General features: G+C 43.5%; 2 protein-coding genes across 2 annotated transcripts; both read left to right on the top strand.

Annotated features, from left to right (window-relative positions):
- Positions 1-15,805: 15,805 nt before the first annotated feature.
- Positions 15,806-19,382, top strand: LOC141339141 (amine sulfotransferase-like). Its single transcript, XM_073844776.1, has 6 exons — positions 15,806-15,971; positions 16,111-16,313; positions 16,393-16,519; positions 18,592-18,686; positions 18,806-18,986; positions 19,255-19,382. The coding sequence occupies exons 1-6, from the start codon at positions 15,806-15,808 to the stop codon at positions 19,380-19,382; spliced, it is 900 nt and encodes a 299-aa protein (XP_073700877.1).
- A 1,188-nt stretch (positions 19,383-20,570) lies between these two features.
- LOC141339191 (amine sulfotransferase-like) lies at positions 20,571-22,143 on the top strand. The gene is made up of 6 exons (XM_073844822.1): positions 20,571-20,808; positions 20,943-21,145; positions 21,216-21,342; positions 21,440-21,534; positions 21,660-21,840; positions 22,016-22,143. The coding sequence occupies exons 1-6, from the start codon at positions 20,643-20,645 to the stop codon at positions 22,141-22,143; spliced, it is 900 nt and encodes a 299-aa protein (XP_073700923.1). The 5' UTR covers positions 20,571-20,642.
- Positions 22,144-26,058: the final 3,915 nt, after the last annotated feature.

The raw sequence follows: 26,058 nt of genomic DNA on the forward strand, positions 1-26,058 counted from the left end.
GATAACACATCCTCTTCCAGCAGCGCGTCCTCGTCTCCCGCTGGCGAGCGTGAGAGACGCACGCCTCTCTCAAACTCATCAGCGAGCTCCACCTGCGAGCCCCATGATCTCAGCCGCCGGGCAGCCTCGGCTGCCGCGGGACCAGAGCCGCGTGGGGCAGATGGATGTCCCGATTCCCTCGAGTAAAGGGACAAACGAGAACGGAGCTTTCTAATAGGAAAGCCCTCACAATGGACGCACTCCGCCCCCTCAAGGACGGAGCGCGCGTGCTCCTCACCCAAACATATGACGCACAAACTGTGTGAATCATCCGGTGTCAGACTCCTCTGACACGGATCAGCACACTTTCTGAAACGTTTACCTCCGGGCGTTGCCATCATACTCACGCTTAGAACAAGGTGATCTGAAGAACAAAAAGATGGTTGATGCATTCACAAGCGCCCTTTTATACTAGCAGGCGCCTTGTTAATGACGTCATGGGCTGGCGCCGGTCAATGTCAAGTTCATTGCCGTTGTTTCATAAAAGCTTCAGAACCGGTCACGCTGAAGGCAGTTCCCAAAGTGTCCTAACCAGGACGCAGCGTAGAGTTCCCTCCGGAAGGGAACTTGATGTGTGTCACACATTCGACCACGGTGAAAAATATTACTTTCGGTTTTCTAACGATTCAGTCCGCGAGTGAACCATTTCGAATGACTCAAACGGAATCACCAACCGATTCAGGGCCTTTCTTATTAATGTAAGTGATTCATTGAAAGAATCGACTCAGAAGAATCTGTCATCACTAGTTAAATAAATAAACCGGAACAGATGAATTGTCTGTGTGAAATATTAATATAGTTTTGATTGAAAAATAACTTGGCAACAACAGGCAATTATGTAGGCTAGCACAGAACGTAAACTGACAGCTGTGATATTCATTGTGTGTAGCATAACTTTGTCAGCATTTTAAAATAAATTTCACCATTTTAATCACCTTTTTTTTACTTGCTAATCTTGTCTCTCAAGTTGTTCTAAACCTGAATGAGTTTCTTTCTTCTGTTGAACACAAAAGAATATATTTCAGAGAATGCTGGTAAGCAAACAGCTGCTGGTAGCCATCGACTTTCATAGTATTTTACTAGGATTACTATAGTAGTAGTACTATACAGTAGACCCTTCTGATATTTCTAAGATGCTTAGTTAGTTCCCTAAAATGACCAGTGGATGTCAGCAAACACCAAGTTCAAGTCATGAATATAAATATAATAATTCAGTGTCAAATCTATTAAACCTTAAAAGTCAATGAGTTGCTAATTTTCCTGTTCGTTTGTTTTTTAATGAAATTTGTATTTGTTCATTGATCTCTATGATCTTTCTATGATTGCTTCATGGTCTCATCTATGTTCAAAATTCTTATGATGGGGTTAACCTGGGACAGAGGTAAACTTTCTTGAACTGCTCATCTTTTATTTAGCCTAACTATTGTGTGACTTTTGATATTCTTTATCCCATATTAAGAGAAATAACAGATAAATCACATGAAATCTTTCTTTCTGAGTCTGTTTATGACCATTTTATTGATGTTTATTCTCTTGGTATATCTATTGTGTTGGAGAACAGGGACATTTAACGTCAAAAAGGTTGAGAACTAGAATATTATTGAAAGTAGGCTATAAATAGGAAAACAAATGGTCCTGGACAAATTATGCTGTTTGTGTTGTTGATCTGGTTCAGTAAGATATTAAACATGGTTCAGCAGGAATACAAAATGCTTAGTGACAAAATGTTCACGTACAAAGCAACAGTCTTAAGTTTGGTGGGCGAACATGATGTTTCTCCACAATATACTGACAGTATTGAAGCTTTTGAAACAAAGGATGAAGATGTCTTTGTTGTTACCTTCCCAAAATCTGGTAAGTGAGATTTTAGGCTATATTTATGAAAAATCTATTTAAAAGTATTTACGTTTTTAATACACCTGTTTTTGCTGTCAGGTCATCTATGTCATGAGAAACCCCAAAGATGTCATGTTGTCATATTTCCATTTTTCCAAAAACATGAAATACATGGATTCTTCCAAGAACGTTGATGAGAAGCTGAAAAAAATAATTCACAAGATGGAGTAAGAGCCAAAACCAATAAAAGTATGAAGTATGACTGTAGATCACAATCTGAACTCAGATCTTCAGGTAGGCTCAGAGAAGTTTGCTAATCCCAGTCCTTTTGCATGATTGGCATGAAGGATTATGTGCCCCGTGTGTGAAAAAAGAGGCGCGGAAAACGAGAAAGGAACTGCGCTTGACAAACCTGACAATCTCCCTTTCAAACCCAGGCTCCATGTAATACTAAATCTACATGTGCATCACACACCACACAAGTTACAAAATGTTCCTATCAGTGTTCGGATACTAATATGTAACTCATAAGTAACTAAATAGTCGGCTAGTTTAATCTAATAGGTACAGTTGAGGTCAAAAGTTTACATAAACCTTGCAGAATCTGTAAAGTTAATTATTTGACCAAAATAAGAGGGATCTTACAAAATGTCTTTTGCTTTATTTAGTACTGACCTGAATAAAATATTTAAAATAAAAGATGTATACATAAAGTCCACAAGATAAAATAATAGTTTTTATTTATAGAATTGTTTTTATCAAAAGTTTACTTATGCTTGATTTTTAATACTGTGTTGTTACCTGCATGATCCTTCAGAAAAATCCTTCAGGTCCCACAAATTCTTTGGTTTTACTGCATTTTTGTGTATTTGAACCCTTTCCAATAATGACTGTATGATTTTGATATACATCTTTTGGATCATTCCCTTCCCCCAACGTATTTGTGTGGGTATAGATCAACTTGTGAATAGATTAACTTGTTCTCTCCATGAATATAGCCATAAATGCTGAAATGGGGTTAAAAAGGAATAAACAAAAGGACATTCAGAGATAAAAAAATTTGATTAAAAGGACTATTCTTTAGAAAAATCCTTCAGGTCCCACAAATTCTTTGGATTTTCGGCATTTTTGTGTTTTTGAACCCTTTCCAACAATGTATGATTTTGAGATCCATCTTTTGGATCTTGCCCTTCCCCAAATGTGTATGTGTGTGTATAGATCAACTTGTGTGCATAAACTTCTGTATAATTTGTTCTCGCCGTGAATATAGCCATAAATGCTGAAATGTGGTTAAACAGCAATGAACAAACAAAAGGACATTTAGAGATACAAATTTCGTTAAAAGGACATTCCGAGACTGTTGTTCCAAGACCATTTTCTCTTACCATTAGAACTTCAAAATAACATCAAAAGAACGTTCAGAGAATGACGTTCTAAGACAGTTTTGTCCTGCTGTAACGAGAACCTCAATCGTGTAAAAATAACATCAAAAGAACATTCCGAGAATGTTATTTTAAGACAGTTTTCTCCTACCGTTACAAGAACCTCAATTGTGCACAAATAACATCAAAAGAACGTTCAGAGAATGTCGTTCTAAGACAGCTTTCTCCTACTGTAACGAGAACCTCAGTCGTGTTCAAATAACATCAAAATAACATTCCGAGAACGTTATTTTAAGACAGTTTTCTCCTACCGTTACGAGAACCTCAATTGTGCACAAATAACATCAAAAGAACGTTCAGAGAATGTCGTTCTAAGACAGCTTTCTCCTACTGTAACGAGAACCTCAGTCGTGTACAAATAACATCAAAAGAACATTCCGAGAATGTTATTTTAAGACAGTTTTCTCCTACCGTTACGAGAACCTCAGTTGTGCACAAATAACATCAAAAGAACGTTCCGAGAACGTTATTTTAAGACAGTTTTCTCCTACCGTTACGAGAACCTCAGTTGTGCACAAATAACATCAAAAGAACGTTCCGAGAACGTTATTTTAAGACAGTTTTCTCCTACCGTTACGAGAACCTCAATTGTGCACAAATAACATCAAAAGAACGTTCCGAGAACGTTATTTTAAGACAGTTTTCTCCTACCGTTACGAGAACCTCAGTTGTGCACAAATAACATCAAAAGAACGTTCAGAGAATGTCGTTCTAAGACAGCTTTCTCCTACTGTAACAAGAACCTCAGTCGTGTACAAATAACATCAAAAGAACATTCCGAGAATGTTATTTTAAGACAGTTTTCTCCTACCGTTACGAGAACCTCAATTGTGCACAAACAACATCAAAAGAACGTTCAGAGAATGTCGTTCTAAGACAGCTTTCTCCTACTGTAACGAGAACCTCAGTCGTGTACAAATAACATCAAAAGAACGTTCAGAGAATGTCGTTCTAAGACAGCTTTCTCCTACTGTAACGAGAACCTCAGTCGTGTACAAATAACATCAAAAGAACGTTCAGAGAATGTCGTTCTAAGACAGCTTTCTCCTACTGTAACGAGAACCTCAGTCGTGTACAAATAACATCAAAAGAACATTCCGAGAACGTTATTTTAAGACAGTTCCCTTCCGGGAACTCAACACTGCGTCATCAACGCTTTGGGGAATGCCATTGGCGAGCCCGCCTCTGAATCAGTCTGTAGCCAATAGGATGACGGGAGTGACGTCACCGGGGGCGGTGACGTAGGCGACCAGGAAGTATATAAGCATGTGCGTTTCAAACCGGCTTCAGCTTTTGTCATTCAGCGAAGCGCTCTGTGTCTGTTTGTCTGTTTCATTCCACTGCTTTTCTGTGCCAGTTTGCACAACTTTTATTTGAGTGGATATGTTACCAACTTAGAAAGGGGGAAAAGTATTTCTAGCGGTTTAGCAGCCTCACAGACAGCGTGTCCCTCCCTGCCGGCAGAGAAAGCTTTCTGCTGGTGGGGATACACGCAGTCTGTGTGTGGCTGTGTGGGTGCGGAGCATGCTCAGTCAGCCCTTGAGGGGGCCGGCTGTTTGCGGTGTGAAAGCGCGCTTTCCACTGCACATACTCCGTTCTCGGAAGACTCTCTTTGAGGAGGGAGTTTTCACCAGCGTTCTTCACGGGTCTGGCCCCGCTTCCGCAAAAAAGGCGGAGCGGCAGCTGCACTCGTGCGGTTCGCAGCTCGATCTGTTAGAGGGATGGAGACGGGTAATCCCCTATCTCCTCCCCCGCATAGCAGATCGGATGATCTCCTACTGGATGAGGAAGCCCGCGCTGCGGTTCTTCCTACCAGAAAGAGGTCTCAACATTTCTCTTGTCTTCCTCCGAGGAGGTTGATGTGGAGAACGTCGTCAAAAGTATTCAACCGCCCCCCGATTGCCTCAATGTTAGGAGCTTTGGAAGTACTGAATAAAGCGATGGCCAATCCAAATAATAAAGTAATTATTTTTGACCACTGCTTTAGAGATGAGCCGTAGGAAAGCAAACTATTTGTTTTCTTCGGACTAAGATCTGCACTTCCAAAAAGGAGCCTTTTTGTTTTTTTTCCCAATCTACACAGTTAAAAAGAAAATCACTGTTTAGATCGGAAAAATCCAGTTTAACCCGCTCTTCACCCCCTTTTTTGAATAGTTTACTATTAATAATGGGGGCTGAATGAGCACGGGTATAAGATGGTGCCGGGGGTTGAACAGACGCTTACGAGCTATCTGTCACCCAGTCTGGCATCATCACTGGAAGCTCCGTCTTTGCTTTCCAGGCCACATGTATATAATACAAGCCTGATGTGCAAAAGTACACGTGCCGGATGCTGTACGGGAGCAGTAACCGGCCGTGTATCAGCTCCTTACATAAAAGGCTCTTAATGGAGCGTTGCAGTCCGTTTTTCCTCCGGTAATACCTAGAGGACGGGGTTAGCAACATTCCTGACCGGGGGCTTCAAAAACTAAAGCCCGATCTGAGGGTCGTGCTTCAGTCTGAGAGGTCCTCGGCTAAAACAGGGAGATCTGTCAGTCAACCCTGCTTGTGTTACAGGGCGTGGCAATCTCCCGCGAACATTATTCTCTAGTTTTTCCGCCCGGAAACGTAGCGGAGCTAGAGAGTTCGCCACCCCCACGGGGGTCTTTAGAGGGATTAATTCAGATGCTTCCTGCCAGTGAGCTGTTACAGGGCACTGAATTAAAAACCCTAGGTAGTACCAGAAACCAGTCTGAGAGGCTGGTTCCCCTAGTAGAATTTCGAGCAGCGTGAATACTACTGCTGAATATATCTACATGGGACCTGCATATGGGGCGTTTTTATTACTACTACCCAGAGCAGGGTCTGGTTATCGATGGAGGGACAACTGGCAGCCAATTGCTGGTTTTGGAAGCCCGCTAGGCGGTACTTCCTCCAGCAAATGGCCCTCAGTGCTCTGTTTATCCTCCTCTGAGGAGGTGGATACGGAGAGCGTCACCGACGTTCCGTTCCCTCAATCGCCCGCACTTGCAGCTGCAGTTCAGGTGTCTCCTGCCGGTTCACCGTTACAGGGCACCGAGCTGTACAGTAAGCTCAGGGCAAAATAGAGGCCAGTCTCGAGAGGCTGGTACCCTCAGTAGAACTTCTGGCAGCATTATTATGACTGCCGACAGTATCTAAGTGGGTCCTGCGTTCTGTGAAGAAGGGTTACTATATCTAAACCCTCCTTCAACGCGGGGCTTCCACCGAGGTGGGCTCCGAGCAGGGTCTAGACAGGGACCATCGAGGTGGTCCCTCTTCATGAAGGATGGGGGGCTACGGCCCTTCCTAGATCTCAGACAGTTGAATCTTTCAGTCAGAGTAACTAAGGTTCAGACTGGCGGTTACGTCACAAATCAGGTCCGAGGACGAATTTGTCACGATAGATCTAAGAATGTCTCCATCCTTCCTCAACAACAGCAGGGAGCTCTTCTTTCAGCCTAGGTACGCCCCGACAAAGGACCATCTTTTCTCCTCGTGTGCTCGAGGGCCGAGGAGAACCCCCTCTCTGGCTGGTGACCAGACTGGGGTGTATGACCAAAATCTCGTGAGCCCGAGGGCCGAGGTTTATCCCTCTTCGCTGGGTACGTCCCAGGCAGAGATGTAATACCGCTTGCGTCCTGGCAGTTTCCCAGGCGAAGCAACCTGGTGCTCTGGTACCCCCAGACACCTCTTGTCCCTCTACGTCTGGCTGGTCCCCAGACAGAGGTGGACTCTTTTCCTCGTGTGCCCGAGGGCCGAGGCGGATCAGATCCCTCTTCGCTGGGAGTTTCCCAGGCAGAGATGTAATCCCACTCGCGTCCTGGCAGTTTTCCAGGCGGAGCCAATCCAGTCCCTCCCGTGCTGGCTGTTCCCCAGACGGAGTTTGGACTATTTCCTCGTGTGCCTGAGGGCCGGGGTACACATCATTCTTCCTCTTCGCTGGGTGCGTCCCAGGCAGAGATGTCATCCCACTCACGTCCTGGCAGTTTTCCAGGCGGAGTTCTTCTGGTCCCTCTTTTGCTGGTGTCCCCAGACAGAGCGACCACTTTCCTCGCGAGCCAGAGGGCCGAGGTATATACCATCTCCCTCTTGCTCTGGCATTATTCCGGACAGAGGTGTAATATTTCTCGCGTCCTGGCAGTTTCCCAGGCGGAGAACCATCAGTGCCCCTCAGGTAAGTATCTTCTGGCACTGCCCTCTCGCTCTGGGCTGGTCCCCCAGACAGAGGGATATTCTCTCTCGTCCTGGTAACCCCAGGCAGAGAGCTCTTCCTGGCCTGATCCACCAGAAGCAACGCTTTCCTTTTCCTTTCCCAGACAAACACCACTGGGCAGGAACTTGGAATTATGGATAGTTGGTATATCGTTCCCCAAAGCGTTGATGACGCAGTGTTGAGTTCCCGGAAGGGAACGTCTTGGGTTACGTATGTAACCCTGGTTCCCTGAGGGAACGAGACACTGCGTCTCTGACCATAATTCCCGCATTCCTGCCGCGCTTCGCTTCATTCCTGGAAGCTGAAGCCGGTTTGAAACGCACATGCTTATATACTTCCTGGTCGCCTACGTCACCGCCCCCGGTGACGTCACTCCCGTCATCCTATTGGCTACAGACTGATTCAGAGGCGGGCTCGCCAATTGCATTCCCCAAAGCGTTGATGACGCAGTGTCTCGTTCCCTCAGGGAACCAGGGTTACATACGTAACCCGAGACGTTTTCTCCTACCGTTACAAGAACCTCAATTGTGCACAAATAACATCAAAAGAACGTTCAGAGAATGACGTTCTAAGACAGCTTTCTCCTACTGTAACGAGAACCTCAGTCGTGTACAGATAACATCAAAAGAACATTCCGAGAATGTTATTTTAAGACAGTTTTTTCTTACCGTTACGAGAACCTCAATCGTGCACAAATAACATTAAAAGTACGTTCTGAAAATGTCATTCTAAGACAGTTTTCTCCTACCATTACAAGAACCTCGTGTACAAATAACATCAAAAGAATGTTTCAAGAAAATTGTTCTAAGACAGTTTTCCCTTACCATTACAAGAACCTTGTGTACAAATAACATCAAAAACGTTCCAAGAATGTTCTTACACCGCAAAAACATCTCAGGTTACGTATGTAACCCTAGTTCCCTGAGGGAACGAGACGCCGCGTCAGGAACGCTATGGGGAACGCCATTGGCGGGCAGCACTCTGAATCATGTCTACAACCAATGAAACGACGGGAGTGACGTCACAGGCGCGGTGACGTCAGTGACCAGGAAGTATAAAGCACGTGCGTTTGAAGCCAGCGGCAGCTCTTTAGGAATGAAGCGAGCGCCGCAGGCTGCGGGAATTATGGTCCGAGAAGCGGCGTCTCGTTCCCTCAGGGAACTAGGGTTACATACGTAACCTGAGACGTTCCCTTCCGGGAACTCGAGCCGCGTCAGGAACGCTATGGGGAACGAGACTACCAACGCCCCCATCATTTCCAAGCCTTGCGCAGTGTCTGTTTTGCTGCTAAGCCCAGGGAAAGGAACGCGTTGTGTCTCTGGTGCATCACTCCAGAGAAGAAGTTCCCTCTGTCTGGTGGCACTAAGGCGCCAGAACAAGAAGGAAACAGTGTCTGGAATACTTACCTGCCAAGACACTGTGATAACTCCGCCTGGGAAATCTTGCCAGGACGCGAGTGGTATTACACCTCTGTCTGGAAACCATGCGTGCCAGAACAAGAGGGAGAATAATCCTTGGTCTAGTATGTACTAGCACCAGAGGGAAATATTCCTCGGCCCTCGGGCACACGAGGAAGGTAGTCAACCTCTGTCTGGTCGCCAGCCAGAGCGAGAGGTACTCCTCGGCCCTCAGGCGCACGAGGAGTCTTAGTCCTTTGTCTGGGAAGAGCCAGAACAAGAGGGACCGAATAAGCCATTGTCTAGTATTCCACGGACAAGAGGGCTGTATGATCCTTGGCCCTCAGGCACACGAGGACAATAGTAGACCTCTGCCTGGTCGCCAGCCAGTGCGAGAGGCACTCCTCGGCCCTCGGGCACACAAGGAGTCTTAGTCCTTTGTCTGGGAATGGCCAGAACAAGAGGGACCGAAACAACCATTGTCTAGTGTTCCACGGACAAGAGGGTGTATATGGTCCTCGGCCCTCAGGCACGCGAGGACAGGGCACTCGACCTCCTAGAGTGCTCCTCGGCCCTCAGGCTCACGAGGAGAAGGTATTCCTTTGTCTGGGCTTCCGCCAGAACAAGGGGGACTCAAGAGCTCGGCCTGTACTTCCGCCAGGACACGAGGGGAATAAGCCATTGTCTAGCATTCCGCGGACAAGAGGGCACTGTAATCCTCGGCCCTCAGGCACACGAGGAGTCTTAGTCCTTGGTCTGGGAGAAGCCAGAACCAGAGGGACCGAAATACACTCGGTCTGGTAGTCTTGCCAGAACACGAGGGGAATAAGTCATTGTCTAGCATTCCGCGGACAAGAGGGCTGTATGGTTCTCGGCCCTCAGGCACACGAGAACAAAGTAGACCTCTGCCTGGTCGCCAGCCAGTGCGAGAGGCACCCCTCGGCCCTCGGGCTCACGAGGAGTCTTAGTCCTTTGTCTGGGGTTCCGCCAGAACAAGAGGGACCGAATAAGCTCGGCCTGGTAACCCTACCAGGACGCGAGAGTGTGAGCCTTTGTCTAGTATTCCACGGACAAAAGGCAGTGTGATCCTCGGCCCTCAGGCTCACGAGGATGCAGAGACACTCCTTGGCCCTCAGGCACACGAGGAGAGTCATGGCGAAGAACGACTTCTCTTCTTTTAACAAAAAGAATGCGCCTTGAGAAGTCTCCTTCTTGCTAGGGAGGTGGCTGACTCTCTTGGACCTAGTCTCGCTAAGTCGAGAGGACAGAGGAGCCTGGAGCGGCTCTGAGGTCGAGATCATAAAACCTGACGAACGTCAGGGGCGAGGACCAACCCGCAGCACTGCGACACCTGCCATCAGAGCTTTAAGAGGCAGACAGCCTCAGGAGGAGTGAGTCTTGACTCCCCATGGAGCTGGGAGACCAGAGGACTTGAAAGTAGTAGAAATGGCATCTATGATCCATCTACTGATAGCTCTGTCTATGCCACATGCTTTTGTGGCCGTATGTGCTCAGTGCTCACACTGGACACATGCAGTTATACTTCCAATTTTGGTCGCGCTCCAAGAATGGAGGAAATAGAGGCTTGGGACCCCACGGGGTCTCAACCTGAGTGCACCGCAGAGGAGAACATGACCAAGGGGCTTTTACCCACTGACAGGCCACCGGAAGGGGCGTGGTAGGCCAATGAGCCGCCACGAACGCCTTCAGGGTGGAGTGAGCTGGTTTTGTGGACAGGTGAGTTTGCAGGGACTCTAGTACTGTACCAAACGGGCAGTAGCTTGGTCTAAACGGTGTTCATGACACCACAAAGCAAACAGGTTCCACTTAAGGCCATAAGGTTTCCTCGTAGAGGGAGCTCTGGATTGGAGAAGGGTCTCAACAACCTCGGTTGAGAGACCCGCTCCTATGAGTAGTGCCCCCTCAGGGGCCACACCCATAATTTCCACATCTCCGGGTGGGGGTGGCAGATTGCGCCCCCAGCCTGGGAGAAGAGGTCTGAGAATCATACTCAGACTGGCCAGTACGGGGCTAGTAGTAACAGCCGTACCCGATACCGGCGTACTCTTTCCAGAACTCCTGGGAGCAGAGCAATTGGGGAAATGCGTACAGACGAAGCCTCGGCCACGTCTGTACCATGGCGTCCAGTCCCGCAGGAGCTGGAGGCACTAGAGAGTACCAGAGGGGACATTGCGATGTCTCTCGAGTCGCAAAGAGGTCCACTTGAACCTGGCCAAACACTCTCCAAATCTGCTTCAGCACTTCTGGGTGAAGCATCCATTCCCCGGGCCTCGGCCCCTGCCTCGACAGGACGTCTGCTCCCACGTCCAGAGATATTGGACTGCTCTCAGAGACCTTGGGCTGAGCGGCCACTCATGACCGCTCCCCATCCGGTAAGGGATGCATCTGTCGCTAGCGTGACGCGGCGACAAGGAGCTCCCAGAACCGGACCCTGAGAGAGGAACCAGGGTTTTCTCCACATGGCCAAGGCACGTAGGCAGCGCCGCGTGACCTTGAACTTGTGGAATGGGTTTCCCCTCAGGGAGAACCCCCTGGTTTTGAGCAACCACTGCAGTGGGAAACTTGAGAAACTTCCTGTGTTGTGGAAGGATGGCGTCTTTTAGATCTATCGTGACAAACCAGTCCTCGGACTTGATTTGAGACACGACCTGTTTGAACTTCAGTTTCTTGACTAAGCGGTTCAACTGCCTGAGATCTAAAATGGGCCGAAGCCCTCCATCCTTCTTGGGAACAATGAAGTACCGGCTGTAGAACCCGGACTCTCTGTCTTGTAGAGGGACCACCTCGATGGCCTCCTTCCACAGGAGAGTTTCTACTTCCTGTACCCTTACCAGACCCTGCTCGGGGTTCACCAGAGTTGGAAATACCCCGCTGAAAGGTGGCGCTTGGCGCCGAATTGAATGCAATAACCTTTCTCTACCGTGCGCAGGACCCACATAGAAATATTTGGCAGTAGTTTCCACGCTGCCAAAAATTCTATTAAGGGAACCAGCCTCTCGAGGCTGGCTTCTGGATTTATTTGAGGAACTGATTCGGTGACCTGTAACAGCGAACTGGCAGGATGCACCTGAATTAGTTGCTCTCAAGACCCCCGTGGGGGTTGCAAATTTTCTAGGTCCGCTACGTTTCCAGGCGGAACAACTAGAAATTGACGTTCGCGGGAGATTGCCGCGCCCTGTAACACTGGCAGGGTTAGCTGACAGATCTCCTGAGGGCCCGAGAAGGTGTGGTCACCATGTTTTTCTATGGTGCACCGCAAACCTCCCCGAGAGGGGCTGCCCTCATCGGCCTCTTAGGACCTCTTAGACTAAAGCACGACCCTCGGATTGGGCTTAGTCTTTGAAGCCCCCGGTCAGGAGTGTTGCTAATCCCGCCCTCTAGGTCTCACCGGAGGGAAACGGGCTGCAATGCTCCTATTATGAGCCTCTTATGTGAGGAGCTGGTACACGGCTGGGGTTTTATGCTCCCGTCCAGCAAACCCCGACACGTGTACATTTTGCCCATCAAGCCTGATTAGTTATTTAGGAGGCCTGGAGAGCAAAGACGGAGCTTTCAAGGATGATGCCAGGCTGGGTGACAGATAGCTAGCTAGCGTCTGTTCAACCCGCGGCATCATCTTTTCTTTCTAGTTTTTCCCATGATCTAGACAGTTCAGTGTGCAGATCGGGGAAGAACAGAAAGCTCCGTTTTGGAAGTGCTGACTTAGTCCGCATAAAGTTTGCTTTTCTGCGGCTCATATTTTGTTTAGCTACTGCATTAGTCAGCACATCCAACAGCTCATCATACTGAGGCAATCAGGGGGGGGCGGTTGAATACTTTTGACAACGTTCTCCACATCAACCTCCTCGGAGGAAGATAGGGGAAGCGTTGAAAACTCTTCCTGGAAGGGAGTAACCGCATTGCGGGCTTCCTTATCCAGTAGGAGGTTTACCGATCCACCAGGAAAGGAAGGAGATAGGGGACCACCCGTCTCCATTCCCTCTAGTAGATCAAGCTGCGATCCCCACGAGTGCAGCTACCGCTCCGCCTCGGCGGAAGCGGGGCCAGACCCGCGAGAAACGCTAGCGAAGGCTCCCTCCAGAGAGCCTTCCAGGAACGGAGCACCCGCAGTGGAAGACGCTCACACTGTGGACAGTCAGCCTTTTCGAGGGCTGACTGTGCGTGCTCCGCACCCAAGCAGACCACACATAGACTGTGTGTCTCCCCACCAACAATGAAGCATTGGCAGGGAGGAACACACTGTCTATGTGGCTGCTGTACCGCCTTAGTTTCTTAAACTTTCTTTCCCCCTTTGGTTGACATACTGCTCAAAATAAAGGTGTGCAAACTGGCACAAAAAACAGCAATATGTAAAGACAGACAGACACAGAGCGCTCTCGCTGAATGACAAAAGCTTCCGCCGGCTTCAAACGCACGTGCTTTATACTTCCTGGTCGCTGACGTCACCGCGCCTGTGACGTCACTCCCGTCGTTTCATTGGTTGTAGACATGATTCAGAGTGCTGCCTGCCAATGGCGTTCCCCATAGCGTTCCTGACGCGGCTCGAGTTCCCGGAAGGGAACAGCTTTTCTTACTTAGATGTTTTGTCTTTTTTCCAGCCAAATTATCTAAAAATTCTTAAATGAAGAAGGATTTTTTAGACGAGTAAAAATTATTTGCCAATGGGATAAGCAAAATTTGCTCAGAACAAGCAAAAATTTATTTTGGCAGATTATTTTGCTTGTTACAAGCAAAAATGCACTTAATTTTGACTTGTTTTTTCTGAAAACAATACAATTTTTACTCATCTAGAAAAAGAAAGATATTTTGGCTAGAAACAAAAAAAAAATAGAAAACATTTTTTTGCAGTGTATAAAACCCTTTAACTGCCCGCTCGACCAAATGGTTAAGCACATTTTGAGTCACTGTATTTTAATAAAAGGAGTACCTAACTTAACTTAAGCTGATTGAGCCATCTCTACCATCTGGTTGAGCTATGTTATGCCAAAATCCACTAGATGTCATTATGTCAATCAGCAGTACTTGTGACAACACTTCTTCTCTCATGGATGTCAGAATCAAAGAAATCACTCCTGCCATGTGAACTGTTTTTGGTGAAATTTTGCAAGCTAAGCATATTTTTTTGACATATTACACTGTAGGAGCCCTAACTTTACAAAATTATGTTGCTTGTTGCCAAAAAAAAACTTCAGTATGTTTTCAATAATTTTTCAAAAATGTGCTCAACCAAACGGTTGATTTGTCACTTTATGGTAAAGGTAGAAATGCTAAGCTAATGTTTTCAAATCATCCATTTCTGCAGTCAGAATGGACTATTTGCTGATAAATATAAACTTCTGATCATTCATAGTTATGAATATGACACAGCTATTGTTATTTCCTCATGAATATACTTAGATCATTTCTTAAGTATGTCTTTTTTGCCACTTTTGGATATTTTTTAAGTAAATATAATGAAATCATAGAATTAATGTTTGAAAAACATAATGATCAGTTGCAGATACTTCTTAAATGACAAATACTGGTGTATTAACATTAAAATTTTAAGATTGTTATTTATTTGTTTTTGTTTTTTGTTTGTTTGTTTTTTTTTTTACAACAGTTTCTATGGTAAAAGAATGCGCACTCTCACTGTCAAGAGATGTTGCTGAAAAGTTTTACAATCACTAGTTTATTATATTGTTTGAAGGATTGTTTCTAATGTTGGTTTACACTACACAACATTGCTGGTTTACAAAGAAATGTTCATTTATCTAGAAACAAAAATTCTGTTGCACTGCCACACTTGCCGGCGTGTTTCTTGAAACATAAAAGCCTAAAATGCCATTATATTATTATCTTTTGCTGTTTTTTATTTTATTATTATTATTACTTATTTATTTATTTTGATGCAGAAGGAATGTAATGTCTTTTGTTTTGTTACTTTTAGTTATTTGAGTTCTTTTTTTTTTTTTTTTTGGTATTAAAAACAAGAAAACATCATTTCCGTGATAAAATGAAAACCTGAAATATTTTATGGCATACTTCAATAAATAAAGAAGATTCAATATACAAAAATATTTTTTGGATTATAATTTTAAATAAATTAGTGTTATAGTTCATATTTTCAGATTTTCATAGTATAAATATGAATTCCAGTACTTTTACCATTAAGTGACATATCAACCATTTGGTAGAGGTCAATATTTAAAAAATTATGGGATTTATAGAAAAAAAAAAAACATTGAGTGTGGTTATTAGTGACATAAAGAGATAAAAAATGCAAACAAAAAAAATTTCCATTGCCTTTTTCTTGGTGGGGCAGTTAAAGGGATAAGAATGTTTTCACTTAATGCTATGAGAATATAAATCAACCATTAATGTTATTAGAACATCCTGTGAACATTATTTTAGGAATGTTCTGTCCTAACCTAAACAAATAACTAAGATGGAGCAAATGTACCAAGACTCTCTTTTAATCATTCTTGGAGATTTTACCAAAGCAAATCTTTTCAATGAACTGCCAACATACAGACAGCATGTCACATGCCCCTCCAAAGACAATAATATATTGGATCACTGTTACACCATATAAAGGATGCACTCCGTTACACTGTCTAGTTCATTTTATTCGTGTATGTTTGTACGTCTGTACTTTCTTCTACGCTGGAAGCTCCTGTCACCAAGTTAAATTCCTAAACATACTTGGTAATGTAGCTCTTTCTTTAGTAATGAAGACTCTAAAGGTTGGTCATGAACTATGCAAAAATAACACTTTACCTGGCTATTGTATTACAGCCCTTTCTCAGTGAAATCTGCCTCTGGATAAAACAAAGTCTTCTCCGCTATTTCTGTTCTTGTCGATTTAATAAGACCTCATGGCTCAGCAGGGATACAAAATGCTCACTGACAAACTGTTCACCTACAAAGGAGTTGTCTTAAGCTTGGCAGACAATCGTGATCTTTCTCCAGAATATATTGACAGTTTAGTGGATTTCGAAACAAAGGATGATGATGTCTTTGTTGTTACCTTCCCAAAATCTGGTAAGTGAGATTGTAGGCTATATTTCAAGTGAATTTGCCACTGTTTGAACTAGCAGAACAGTGTGTACTTTGCATGATCAAAAAATTCAAATAAGAACAACATACTTATTTTATCCTTGACCTTTTGCTTGTCTCTCAGGTACGGTATGGACCCAACGGATCATGACGTTAATATATGCAGAAGATTTCCCGGACAAAGCCAACCAAATCACGTATGAGCAGATACCCTGGCTAGAGTATCTGACAGTGGGGACAGATTACCACACACGTCCATCTCCAAGACTCTTTTGTTCACATTTACTCCAGCCATTGATGCCCAAAATGCTGCAAAGAAAAGGGAAAGTGTGTATGCGTTCATCAGTCAATTAATAAACTGGCTTTACATCATGAAAGTGTTTAATACATCTGTCTTTGCTTTTAGGTCATCTATGTCATGAGAAACCCTAAAGATGTCATGGTGTCATATTTCCATTTTTCCAACAAGATGAAAAACCTGGCTTCTTCTGAGAACTTTGATGAGATGCTGGAAAAATTCTTCACAGGGTTCAGTAAGAGCGAAAATACAACCACTTTTGCTTCAGACCACCTGACAAATTAATCTATGCAATGGTGTTGTTAATGTTCACTTTTTTAAAGACTTTTACTCTTAACACTTGTTTCGCTAGCTATTTGTAATTCACATTTGTGAAACTTGAGGTCACAAGTTTACACCCTTTCAGAATTTGCAAAATGTTAATTATTTTACCAAAATAAGAGGGATCATACAAAATGCATGTTATTGTTTATTTAATACTGACCTGAATGAGATATTTCACATAAAGGATGTTTACATAAAGTCCACAAGGAAAAATAAGAGTTGAATTTATTTAAAATTAACCCAGTCAAAAGTTTACATCCCCTTGATTCTTAGTTACCTGAATTATCCAAAGCTGTGTTTTTTTTTTTTTTTTAGTTTAGTGATAGTTGTTCATGAGTCCCTTGTTTGTCCTGAACAGTTAAACTGCCTGCTGTTCTTCAGAAAATCCTTCAGGTCCCTTAAATTTGGTTTTCCAGCATTTTTGTGTATTTCCAAAAATGACTGTATGATTTTGAGATCCATCTTTTCACACTGAGGACAACTGAGGGACTCATATGCAACTATTACAGAAGGTTCAAACGCTCACTGATGCTCCACAAGGGAAAAACATGCATTAAGAGCTTTTGGAATTGGAAGATCTGGGTAAATTTAACTTATTTTGTCTTCTGCGAAACATGTAACTATCTTCTTTTGCCTCTGAAGGGCAGAGCTAAATGAAAAAAAAGTGATATTTAGACAAAATAAGAAAAATCCACATCTCTGATTTGTTTAGAAGTTTTCACCCCACTGTTTTCCTTCTAAAGCATCAGTGAGTGTTTGAAGCTTCTGCAATAGTTGCATATGAGTCCCTCAGTTGTCTTCCGTCCGTGTGAAAAGATGGATCTCAAATCATACAGTCATTGCTGGAAAGGTTTCAAATGCACAAAAATGCTGGAAAACCAAAGAATTTGTGGAACCTGAAGGATTTTTCTGAAGAATTTCTGGCAGTTTAACTGTTCAGGACAAACAAGGGACTCATGAACAACTATCACTAAACAAACAAACAAACAAACAAACAAAAAAACACAGCTGTGGCTCATTCAGGTAACAACACAGTATAAAGAATCAAGGGTAAACCTTTGAACTGGGTCATTCTTGTAAATTCAGCTAATGTTTTCTCTTGTGGACTATATGTAAACATTTTTTATGTGAAATATCTTATTCAGGTCTATACTAAATAAACAATAACATGCATTTTGTATGAACCCTCTTATTTTGGTAAAATAATTTAACATTTTGCAGATTCTAAAAGGGTTTGTAAACTTTTGATCTCAGCTGTACATTTATAAATGTATTCGTAGGCCGCCACAGAACTGCCACCTGCTATTTTGTTTGAATAAAAGTCCCGTTGTCACCAGCAAGCTATAAATTCTGGGGTAGGATAGGCTGCGAAGTCTCCATCTGTTGTATCCTTCAATTGGCCGTGAATCGAAGGGTGCATCTGGACAGTCCTTTGTATTGTTTTATTAGATTAATCGACACATGAATCAATCATCTTTTCTTCTGTACTTAAAGCACGAAAAAAACATGAATGTACATCAGAATGCATTTTATTTCAATTGTGTTTAAGTTTAAGTCCACCAAAGTTATTCAACTCTCCTGTCTGATTAGTTTGTCAGACAAAATGGCAGATTCTGCATTATGATTGGTCAGCTCACCTGTCAATCAAGCTGTTTGCGATGGGGTCAGTTGGGATAGTCTTTGTCATGCTGCCCTGATGCAATCAACCTTCAAATGCAGCCTTCGTAGGGTACAACCTTTCAATTAGGATAGCCTTCGTGATGCAATCAGCCTTCAAATATGCCCTTCGAAGAACACAGCCTTTGAATTGGGACACAGCATCTTTTTAAGTCTGTAACAAGGACAAACATTTAAGGGACTTCATATTATCACTATCCTGTGTGATCATTCATATTTGCAAAATACAAATATATCTTGTAGGTAAAAAAAAAAATGAAACTGCTACAAAGTTTGAAAAACACCTATGTTGTGTCTGGTTTGTAGTGCTTGGTGGTTGTTGGTTTAACCATGTTAAAGGATGGATCACAAATAAAGACAAATACAACATCCTGATCCTTACTTATGAAGAAATGATCAAGGTGAGACTGGTTTGGTTTATGACTCTTTGACCTTTCCATCAAATTTATTTTGAATAATTGCACTGTACCTCTCCTTAGATATGAATCTTTGTAAACTGACTGGTGAAATCTTTTATCAGGACCTCAGATCTGCTGTCGTGAAAATCTGTGAGTTTGTGGGAAAGAATCTGTCAGATGCAGCGATCGATGAAGTGGTGGAGGCAGCCACATTTAAGCACATGAAGAAAGACCCCTTGGCCAACTATGATTCCCTTCCTTTGAAGGTCTCAGACCATCCACAAGGACTTTTTATGCGCAAAGGTCAGACAAAAGTGAAATCAGAGAACTTTTTTTCAATCATCTTCATGATAATAAAATAAAACGTATATATTTTCTTCATTTTCTCTACATGTCTTATTCAAGTCTATGAAAAATCTAGTAATTATTAATGCAACATCTGTTCTAAGAGCAACAGAGGATTTTTGAAATGCTTCATTATTTAAAAGTTCATTGTTAAATGTGATAAGTGTGACATATCAGCAGCAATGTAAAAAAGTTCTAATACTGTTTTCGACCTGCTGTGTTACAGGAACAGTTGGCGACTGGAAGAACTCTTTAACCGTGGCTCAGAGTGAATGTTTTGACCGTGTCTACCAAGAAAGAATGAAGGACGTACCTCTGAACATGATCTGGGACATCTCAGAACTGCATAGCTGAAAATTCAAGCCATGACTTCCATTTTACAAACTAATAAAGACAAAATACTTTCATTTAGACTCTTTTTTTATTATTTTACTCAAGATGGTTTTTAAAGTTTTTTTCATTTGCAAATCAAACAAAGGGTTTTCATAACCCAAATGACCAGCAGATGTCAGCAAACACCAAGTTCAAGTTGCAAAACCATAACTGTAATCATTTCAGTAACAGAACATCACAGACCTAAAGTCAATGAGTTGCTCATGGTCCTGTCCGTTTGCTTTTTGTTGAAGGTAGAGTTTGTGCATCGATCTCTGCATTGCATCATAGTCTTATCTACATTCTAAACTCCAAGTGTTCTTTATGATGGGGCTAAAAATCCCTCAAAGTGAACTTTCAGCCCCATTGTTTATTTAATGTGACTTTTAACAGTTTTGTTTTCAGTGTTAAGTTTAAATTATTTACCAATGCAACCAAATTATGGCATGTGTTTGTGTTTATATTTGACATCTCTTTGGCCTTCTGAACTACTACTACATTTATGTACAAAGGCTGATAATACAGATTTATTTCCTATGCTACCTCTCGACTGACCTGTCTCTCCCCGAAATTGTGATGTCTGTGTATGGTCAAAGAGGTCCAATTTCACTGCATGTAACAGTGTATGTGACAAATAAAGGCTTATCATCATCATCATCATCATCATCATTTGGGTTAAACCAACAAGTCCAAAGGTTGGCCATGAACTAGTCTCAGCCTCATAGATAGTTGGCTGAACGTCTCACACAAAAGTGGAAACACTTCAAGGAGTTTCAAAGTCGTCATTGGATTGATTGAATTATATGGGATTTGTTTAAAACGTGTTGCAGTGATGCCACACCACCTCACGAAAGAAGAAAGCCGCCGTGTGTACACCTGTGATGATAAGCTCTTATCAGGATCAACTAAATGCTGTTTTTCAAAAGTATGTGAAATATTTAAAGTTCGTGGTCCAAACTAAAAATACGTTCAAGAGTTTTACACACCGGTCTGTTATTGTTAAGAAATGTTCCCAATGCTAAACATGATCTAGCACACAACAAACGTGATTGGTTGCTTTACCTGTCAGTCATATGGATTCAAAGCGGCCAAGGTTCCCAGACCTTCTGCCGTCAGTCTGAAGGTCTGGCTTTGAGAAATTATCCAACATTTTAACTTGCCACACTCATCTGGCCTTGGATATATCAAGATTCTCTCCACTATTTAAGTAGTGTTGTTGATACACTTAGTAAGATCTCAAACATGGCACAGCAGGAATATAAAATGCTTAGTGACAATATGTTCACGTACAAAGGAACTGTCTTAACTTTGGAGGACAATTATGATCTCAGTCCAGAATATATTGACAGTATAGTGGATTTTGAAACAAAGGACGATGATGTCTTTGTTGTTACCTTCCCGAAATCTGGTAAGTAAGATATTTTGTCAAATATAGGACCTTCTTTCAAATTAAATTACCTCTTCAATGAAATAACATAAAAGTTTAAGATTATCCAATTAAGCCCAGTGTATTTTATGCTCGACTGTTCGCCGGTCTCTCAGGTACGGTATGGACCCAACGGATCATGACGTTAATATACGCAGGAGATTTCCCAGACAAAGCCAACCAAATCACAATTGAACAGATGCCCTGGATAGAGTATCGGATGACGGGGACAGATTTCAACACACGTCCATCTCCAAGACTCTTCTGTTCCCATTTGCTCCAACCACTGATGCCCAAAATGCTGCAAAGAAAAGGAAAAGTGTGTATGTGTTCATCAATCTTAGCTTGATGTCATGCACTGGTTTTAATACACCTGTCTTTACTGTCAGGTCATCTATGTCATGAGAAACCCTAAAGATGTCATGGTGTCATATTTCCATTTTTCCAACAACATGAAACACTTGGATTCTTCCGAGAACTTTGATGAGATGCTGGAAAAATTCTTCACCGGACACAGTAAGAGCCAACAAGATACTTACTATAAATACTGAAAAGAGGCATTAAAAATAAAAAAAATAAAAAATAAAAAACTATGTTGTGTCTGGTTTTGTAGTGTTTAGTGGCTGTTGGTTTGACCATGTTAAAGGATGGATCACAAATAAAGACAAATACAACATCCTGGTCCTTACTTATGAAGAAATGATCAAGGTGAGCCTGGTTTGACTTATGACTCTTTGACCTTTCCATCAACCTTATATTGTATATTGTACTATTATTGTACTTCTCGTTAGATTTGAATCTCTGACTGGTGAAATTGACCAATCTTTTATCAGGACCTCAGATCTGCCATCGTGAAAATCTGTGAGTTTGTGGGAAAGAGTCTGTCAGACGCAGAGATCGATAAAGTGGTGGAGGCAGCCACATTCAAACACATGAAGAAAGACCCCTTGGCCAACTATGAATTCCTTCCTTCGAATATCACAGACCATCCAAAAGGCCTTTATATGCGCAAAGGTCAGACAAAAGTGAAAAATTAAGAGTTGTTCATTTAAGCATTATCATATTTCTAAACTTTATTATTTTCTCTGCATGTCTAGAGTGCAATATCTAGAGTGACAGAACACTTTCGGCATTGTTCATTATTTAAAAGTTTGAGTTATATTACTGTTATCAACCTGCTGTGTTACAGGAACAGTTGGCGATTGGAAGAACTCTTTAACCGTGGCTCAGAATGAATGTTTTGACCGCATTTACCAAGAAAGAATGAAGGACGTACTTCTGAACATGGTCTGGGACATCTCAGAATTGAATGGCTGAAAACTCACGCCTTGACATCCATTTTACAAACTAATAAAGATAAAAGACTATCACAATAATAAACAAAAGGCATAAAATGTGAATGAATGAGTTGGCTATACGACCATAACAAGGAAGTGATGAGGAAATTAATGGCCTTCTGAACTATATTTACTACATTTTTACTACATTTACCACATTATTATTTTTTTGGGTTCACTTCAATGCTCATGTAGTGTGAAAAATACATTTATACATTTTTAATAAAGTACAAACATTCCAATCAGCCTCTTAGATTTTTTCTCTTTTCTTTTCACTTGACCCATTGTTTGTTTACATTCTGTGAGTGATTCATTTATTCATCTTTTTTACAAAGAAAAGTCTTCTCACTGGCCAGAAAAGGTCAATATGTTAAAGCTCATGAGCATGAAAGTAATAGTTAAGTTAAAGGAGTAGTTCATCCAAAAGTGAAAATTGGCTGAAAATTTACTCACCTTTAAGCCATCTAGGATGTACATGAGTTTTTTTTTTTTTTTTTTTTTCCTTAGTCAATGCTTCCTCCACAGACTAAAGTCCTCTCAAGTCAAAATCCAGAACTGTTTTTCTGTATATATTTCTTTCTTGATTCAGAGATGACTTTTTCACTGGAGAGAATGTGGAAGACTCGTATTTTACCATATTTAGTCCTAAATTTCTCCAAATCTGGCCTTAGGATGAGTATTTTCTGCATATTTACATTTTTGGGTGAGCTATTGTAAAATTGGGAAAAAAAATATTTTTTGAATGTTTTGTAAACGTTGAAACCGTCCAGTTTTTTAAGTGATGTTTTATTAACAAGTTTCGGGAGCAGCTTGCACAGATAATTAACACGGCCAATTCACCCTTAGCAATCACTCTCCCTAACCAATCATCACAGGAAAAATCCCTATAAATAACACAACAATCCTACCTTCATCATCTCTTGTCTTGTCAACGCCCCTCCTCCACCCCGTCTCCTCACCTTCAGCCCATAGGGGGGAGCGCTTATAGGGTTCGGGCCAGTGCTGAGCTCGGACCCCTCCTCCTGGGCAGTGGAGAGCCCCAGGCTCGGGAATAACTACCGAGCTCGAGGCCCTCTCCCGGACAGCACGCCAAATAAGCACAACCTTTCGCTCAGTTCATTATCTGTAAGAGGGAACTTGTGAAATGTTTGAGGAACATTCTAATCTACGTTAACGTTATGAGAACCTCATATTTGAATGTTTTTTTGCGCGGGCATTTCAAAACCTAGGATCAGCACTGATGGATAATGAAGGACAACACAGTCATAAAGGTTATGTTTATGTTTTAAAATCTTACATTTAAGCGATTTTCGGAAAAAAAATAAACAGCTGTTATAGAAATGTAAAACGTGCAGTAACTGTAGCGTTTATTTATGAAAATTAATCATGGTTTACAATATGAAGGGTATCGCAGACAGGTATTTCAAGACACTGTATATGAATATAAATATGAACTGCACGAAACCCCTGCGATCACAGACAGGTATTTCATGATACTGTATATGAATATAAATATATATCTGGCACTAAACCCCTGCGATCGCGGCCAGGTATTTCAAGACACTGTATATGAATATAAATATATATCTGGCACGAAACCCCTGCGATCGCGGCCAGGTATTTCATGATACTGTATATGAATATAAATATGAAGGGTATCTGGCACGAAACCAATGCGATCGCAGACAGGTATCTGAAGCAAATGGCTTTTCCCAAACTGCGCATGATCGGTGACCTATGCAAATTCTCAAATAGGCCACGCCTGCCTGGTGACGCAGTATCGATTACGCTGTTCTGAAACCCCTGGAAAAAAGTGCATCCCGAGTTAATAAGTTGATTTTTACCGTTTTGAAATCCATTCAGCCGTTCTCCTGTTCTGGCGATGTCACTTTTAGCATACCTTAGCATAGATCATTGAATCCTATTAGACCAATAGCATCGCGTTCAAAAATGACCAACGAGTCTCGTTATTTGTCCTATTTAAAACTTGACTCTTCCGCAGTTATATCGTGTACTAAGACCAGCGGAAAATGTAAATGCGATTTTCTAGGCCGATAAGACTACACTCCCATTCCGGCGTAATAGTCAAGAAAATTTGCTGCCGTAACATGGCCGAAGCAGATGCAGTAATATCACGCAGCACAAAGTGACCAACTGTATGCACAGGGAGCATTCCTCTTTGGAAGTTACTTAGCTGGGAACTGTCACACCCCCGGACTTTCATGTTGGTTTCTCCCATCAATTCCCCCCGCAGATCTTAGTGTTTTGGTTTCTTCCTCATTGTCTGCACCTGTGTGTGTAATTTGCTGTCGGTCTTTGATGTTCATTGGATGTTATCCCCTGGTGTTCCTGTGTCTGCCTGTATTCCATTGGATTTATTAAATGTACGTCTTTTTATTACGTCGTTGTTCGTGTGTTCCTGCCTGATCCGTGACAGAAAGACCTACCTAAACAGTTTTTTTTTTCCGTCATACCACGATTTTATTTCACGTTTGCGTTTCCCAGTCTTTTTGTTTCCGTTGTGTTTCCCCCATGGATTCCTTCCTCCGACCAGAATTCATCCTCCTCCGGCTGAAGCAGGGGGATTTACCGCTCAAGGGATTTACGATCATGTTCCAACTTGTAGCAAACACCACCAGCTACCCAGACGACGCGCTCTGTGCGTTCTATGACGCTAGCCTCAACGTGTCATGCAGAGCGCCGTCGTCCGAGGACGGCCCTCGAGCGGATTCGCCGCGTTTGTGGAGTGCCACTCTGGACCCAGAGCCCAGCCAGCCACCCCGACCCACGGATTATGAGCCATTCGTAGACGGAAAGCCCGAGCCCGGAGCGACAGCAGTGTGGAGTGCTGATGGGTTCAAAACTTCCGACCAGGTGCGAGAGCCGGCCTTTACATCTGCGATGGTGGAGTGCTTCGTGGAGCAAGAGAGGGCAGTAGAGAGGGGGTGAGCATGAGCACAACTCTGGGGACTTAATAGACTTTGTCATGGAAATACCTGTCCCACCCACCCTCCCTCTTCTGTCTATGCCAGCCATCTTTAGCCGTCCTGAATCTCTGCTGGTTCCGTCCAGTCTTCCAGAATCCCCGCTGTCTTCTGTCTGTCCCCTTGCTCACCCCCAGCCCACCAGCTGTGCAGTGGGCTTGCCGCAGGTTAGCCAGCTTCCATCGGTGTCATGGCTGGAAGATCCCTCACCATCACCTCCAGCCTCAGAGTCCTGGACTCCGCCTCGGCCCTCCGACCCTGCGGCTCCACTCGGCTCTCTGCTCCCTCGTCTCCGCCGTCGGCCGTCGGTCCACCAGCTTCACCGGGCTCCATCGTCCCTCCGGCTCCGCCCTGGTCAGTCGTCGCCAAACCTTCGCCTCTGGACTCTACTCCTCCAGCTGTGCCTCGTCGCTCCGTCCCACCGGCTCTGTGGACCTCCTCCCTCCCGCGGGCACAGCCTCGGCCCTCTGTCGCTCCGGCTCCGCCGCGGACCTCCGGATCTCCATCTCCGCCTTGGTCGCCAGAGCCTTTTGTTCCGCCTTGGCCCTCCGGATCCGCGGTGTCGCCCAAGATCATCGGCTTTCCGTCTCCACCTCGGGCTCCACCACCACCTGCTTCGCCTCCGTTGGTCGGCCCCATGGAGTCGTTAGCCTTACCTCCACCATGGCTCCTCCCTTCATTGGCTCCACCGTGGCATTCCATCATGGCTGCGTTCTGGGTTTCACCTGGCTCCTCCTGCTCTAGCCCCCTCCTGTCACCTCCTTGGCTCCTCCCTCCGTCATCACCTCCATGGACTATTCTGTCACCACCCTGGACTCCATCTTTTGCCCTCCTCCCGGGAGTCCGTCCTCCGCCGAAACCCCCTCCTAAGACTTTGTACTGTTCCTTTTTTTTCTGTTTGTCGGCACGAG

Source organism: Garra rufa, chromosome 7, assembly GCF_049309525.1.
Source record: "Garra rufa chromosome 7, GarRuf1.0, whole genome shotgun sequence".
Lineage (NCBI taxonomy): Eukaryota > Metazoa > Chordata > Actinopteri > Cypriniformes > Cyprinidae > Garra > Garra rufa.

Excerpts from the sequence above, each read along its gene's own strand:
- LOC141339141 (XM_073844776.1), top strand. The coding sequence starts at position 15,806 with ATGGCTCAGCAGGGATACAAAATGCTCACTGACAAACTGTTCACCTAC. Across the intron at positions 15,972-16,110 it reads TGTTACCTTCCCAAAATCTG|GTACGGTATGGACCCAACGG; the intron begins GTAAGTGAGATT and ends CTTGTCTCTCAG. Across the intron at positions 18,987-19,254 it reads AGGACTTTTTATGCGCAAAG|GAACAGTTGGCGACTGGAAG; the intron begins GTCAGACAAAAG and ends GCTGTGTTACAG.
- LOC141339191 (XM_073844822.1), top strand. The coding sequence starts at position 20,643 with ATGGCACAGCAGGAATATAAAATGCTTAGTGACAATATGTTCACGTAC. Across the intron at positions 21,146-21,215 it reads TGCTGCAAAGAAAAGGAAAA|GTCATCTATGTCATGAGAAA; the intron begins GTGTGTATGTGT and ends CTTTACTGTCAG. Across the intron at positions 21,535-21,659 it reads CTTATGAAGAAATGATCAAG|GACCTCAGATCTGCCATCGT; the intron begins GTGAGCCTGGTT and ends ATCTTTTATCAG.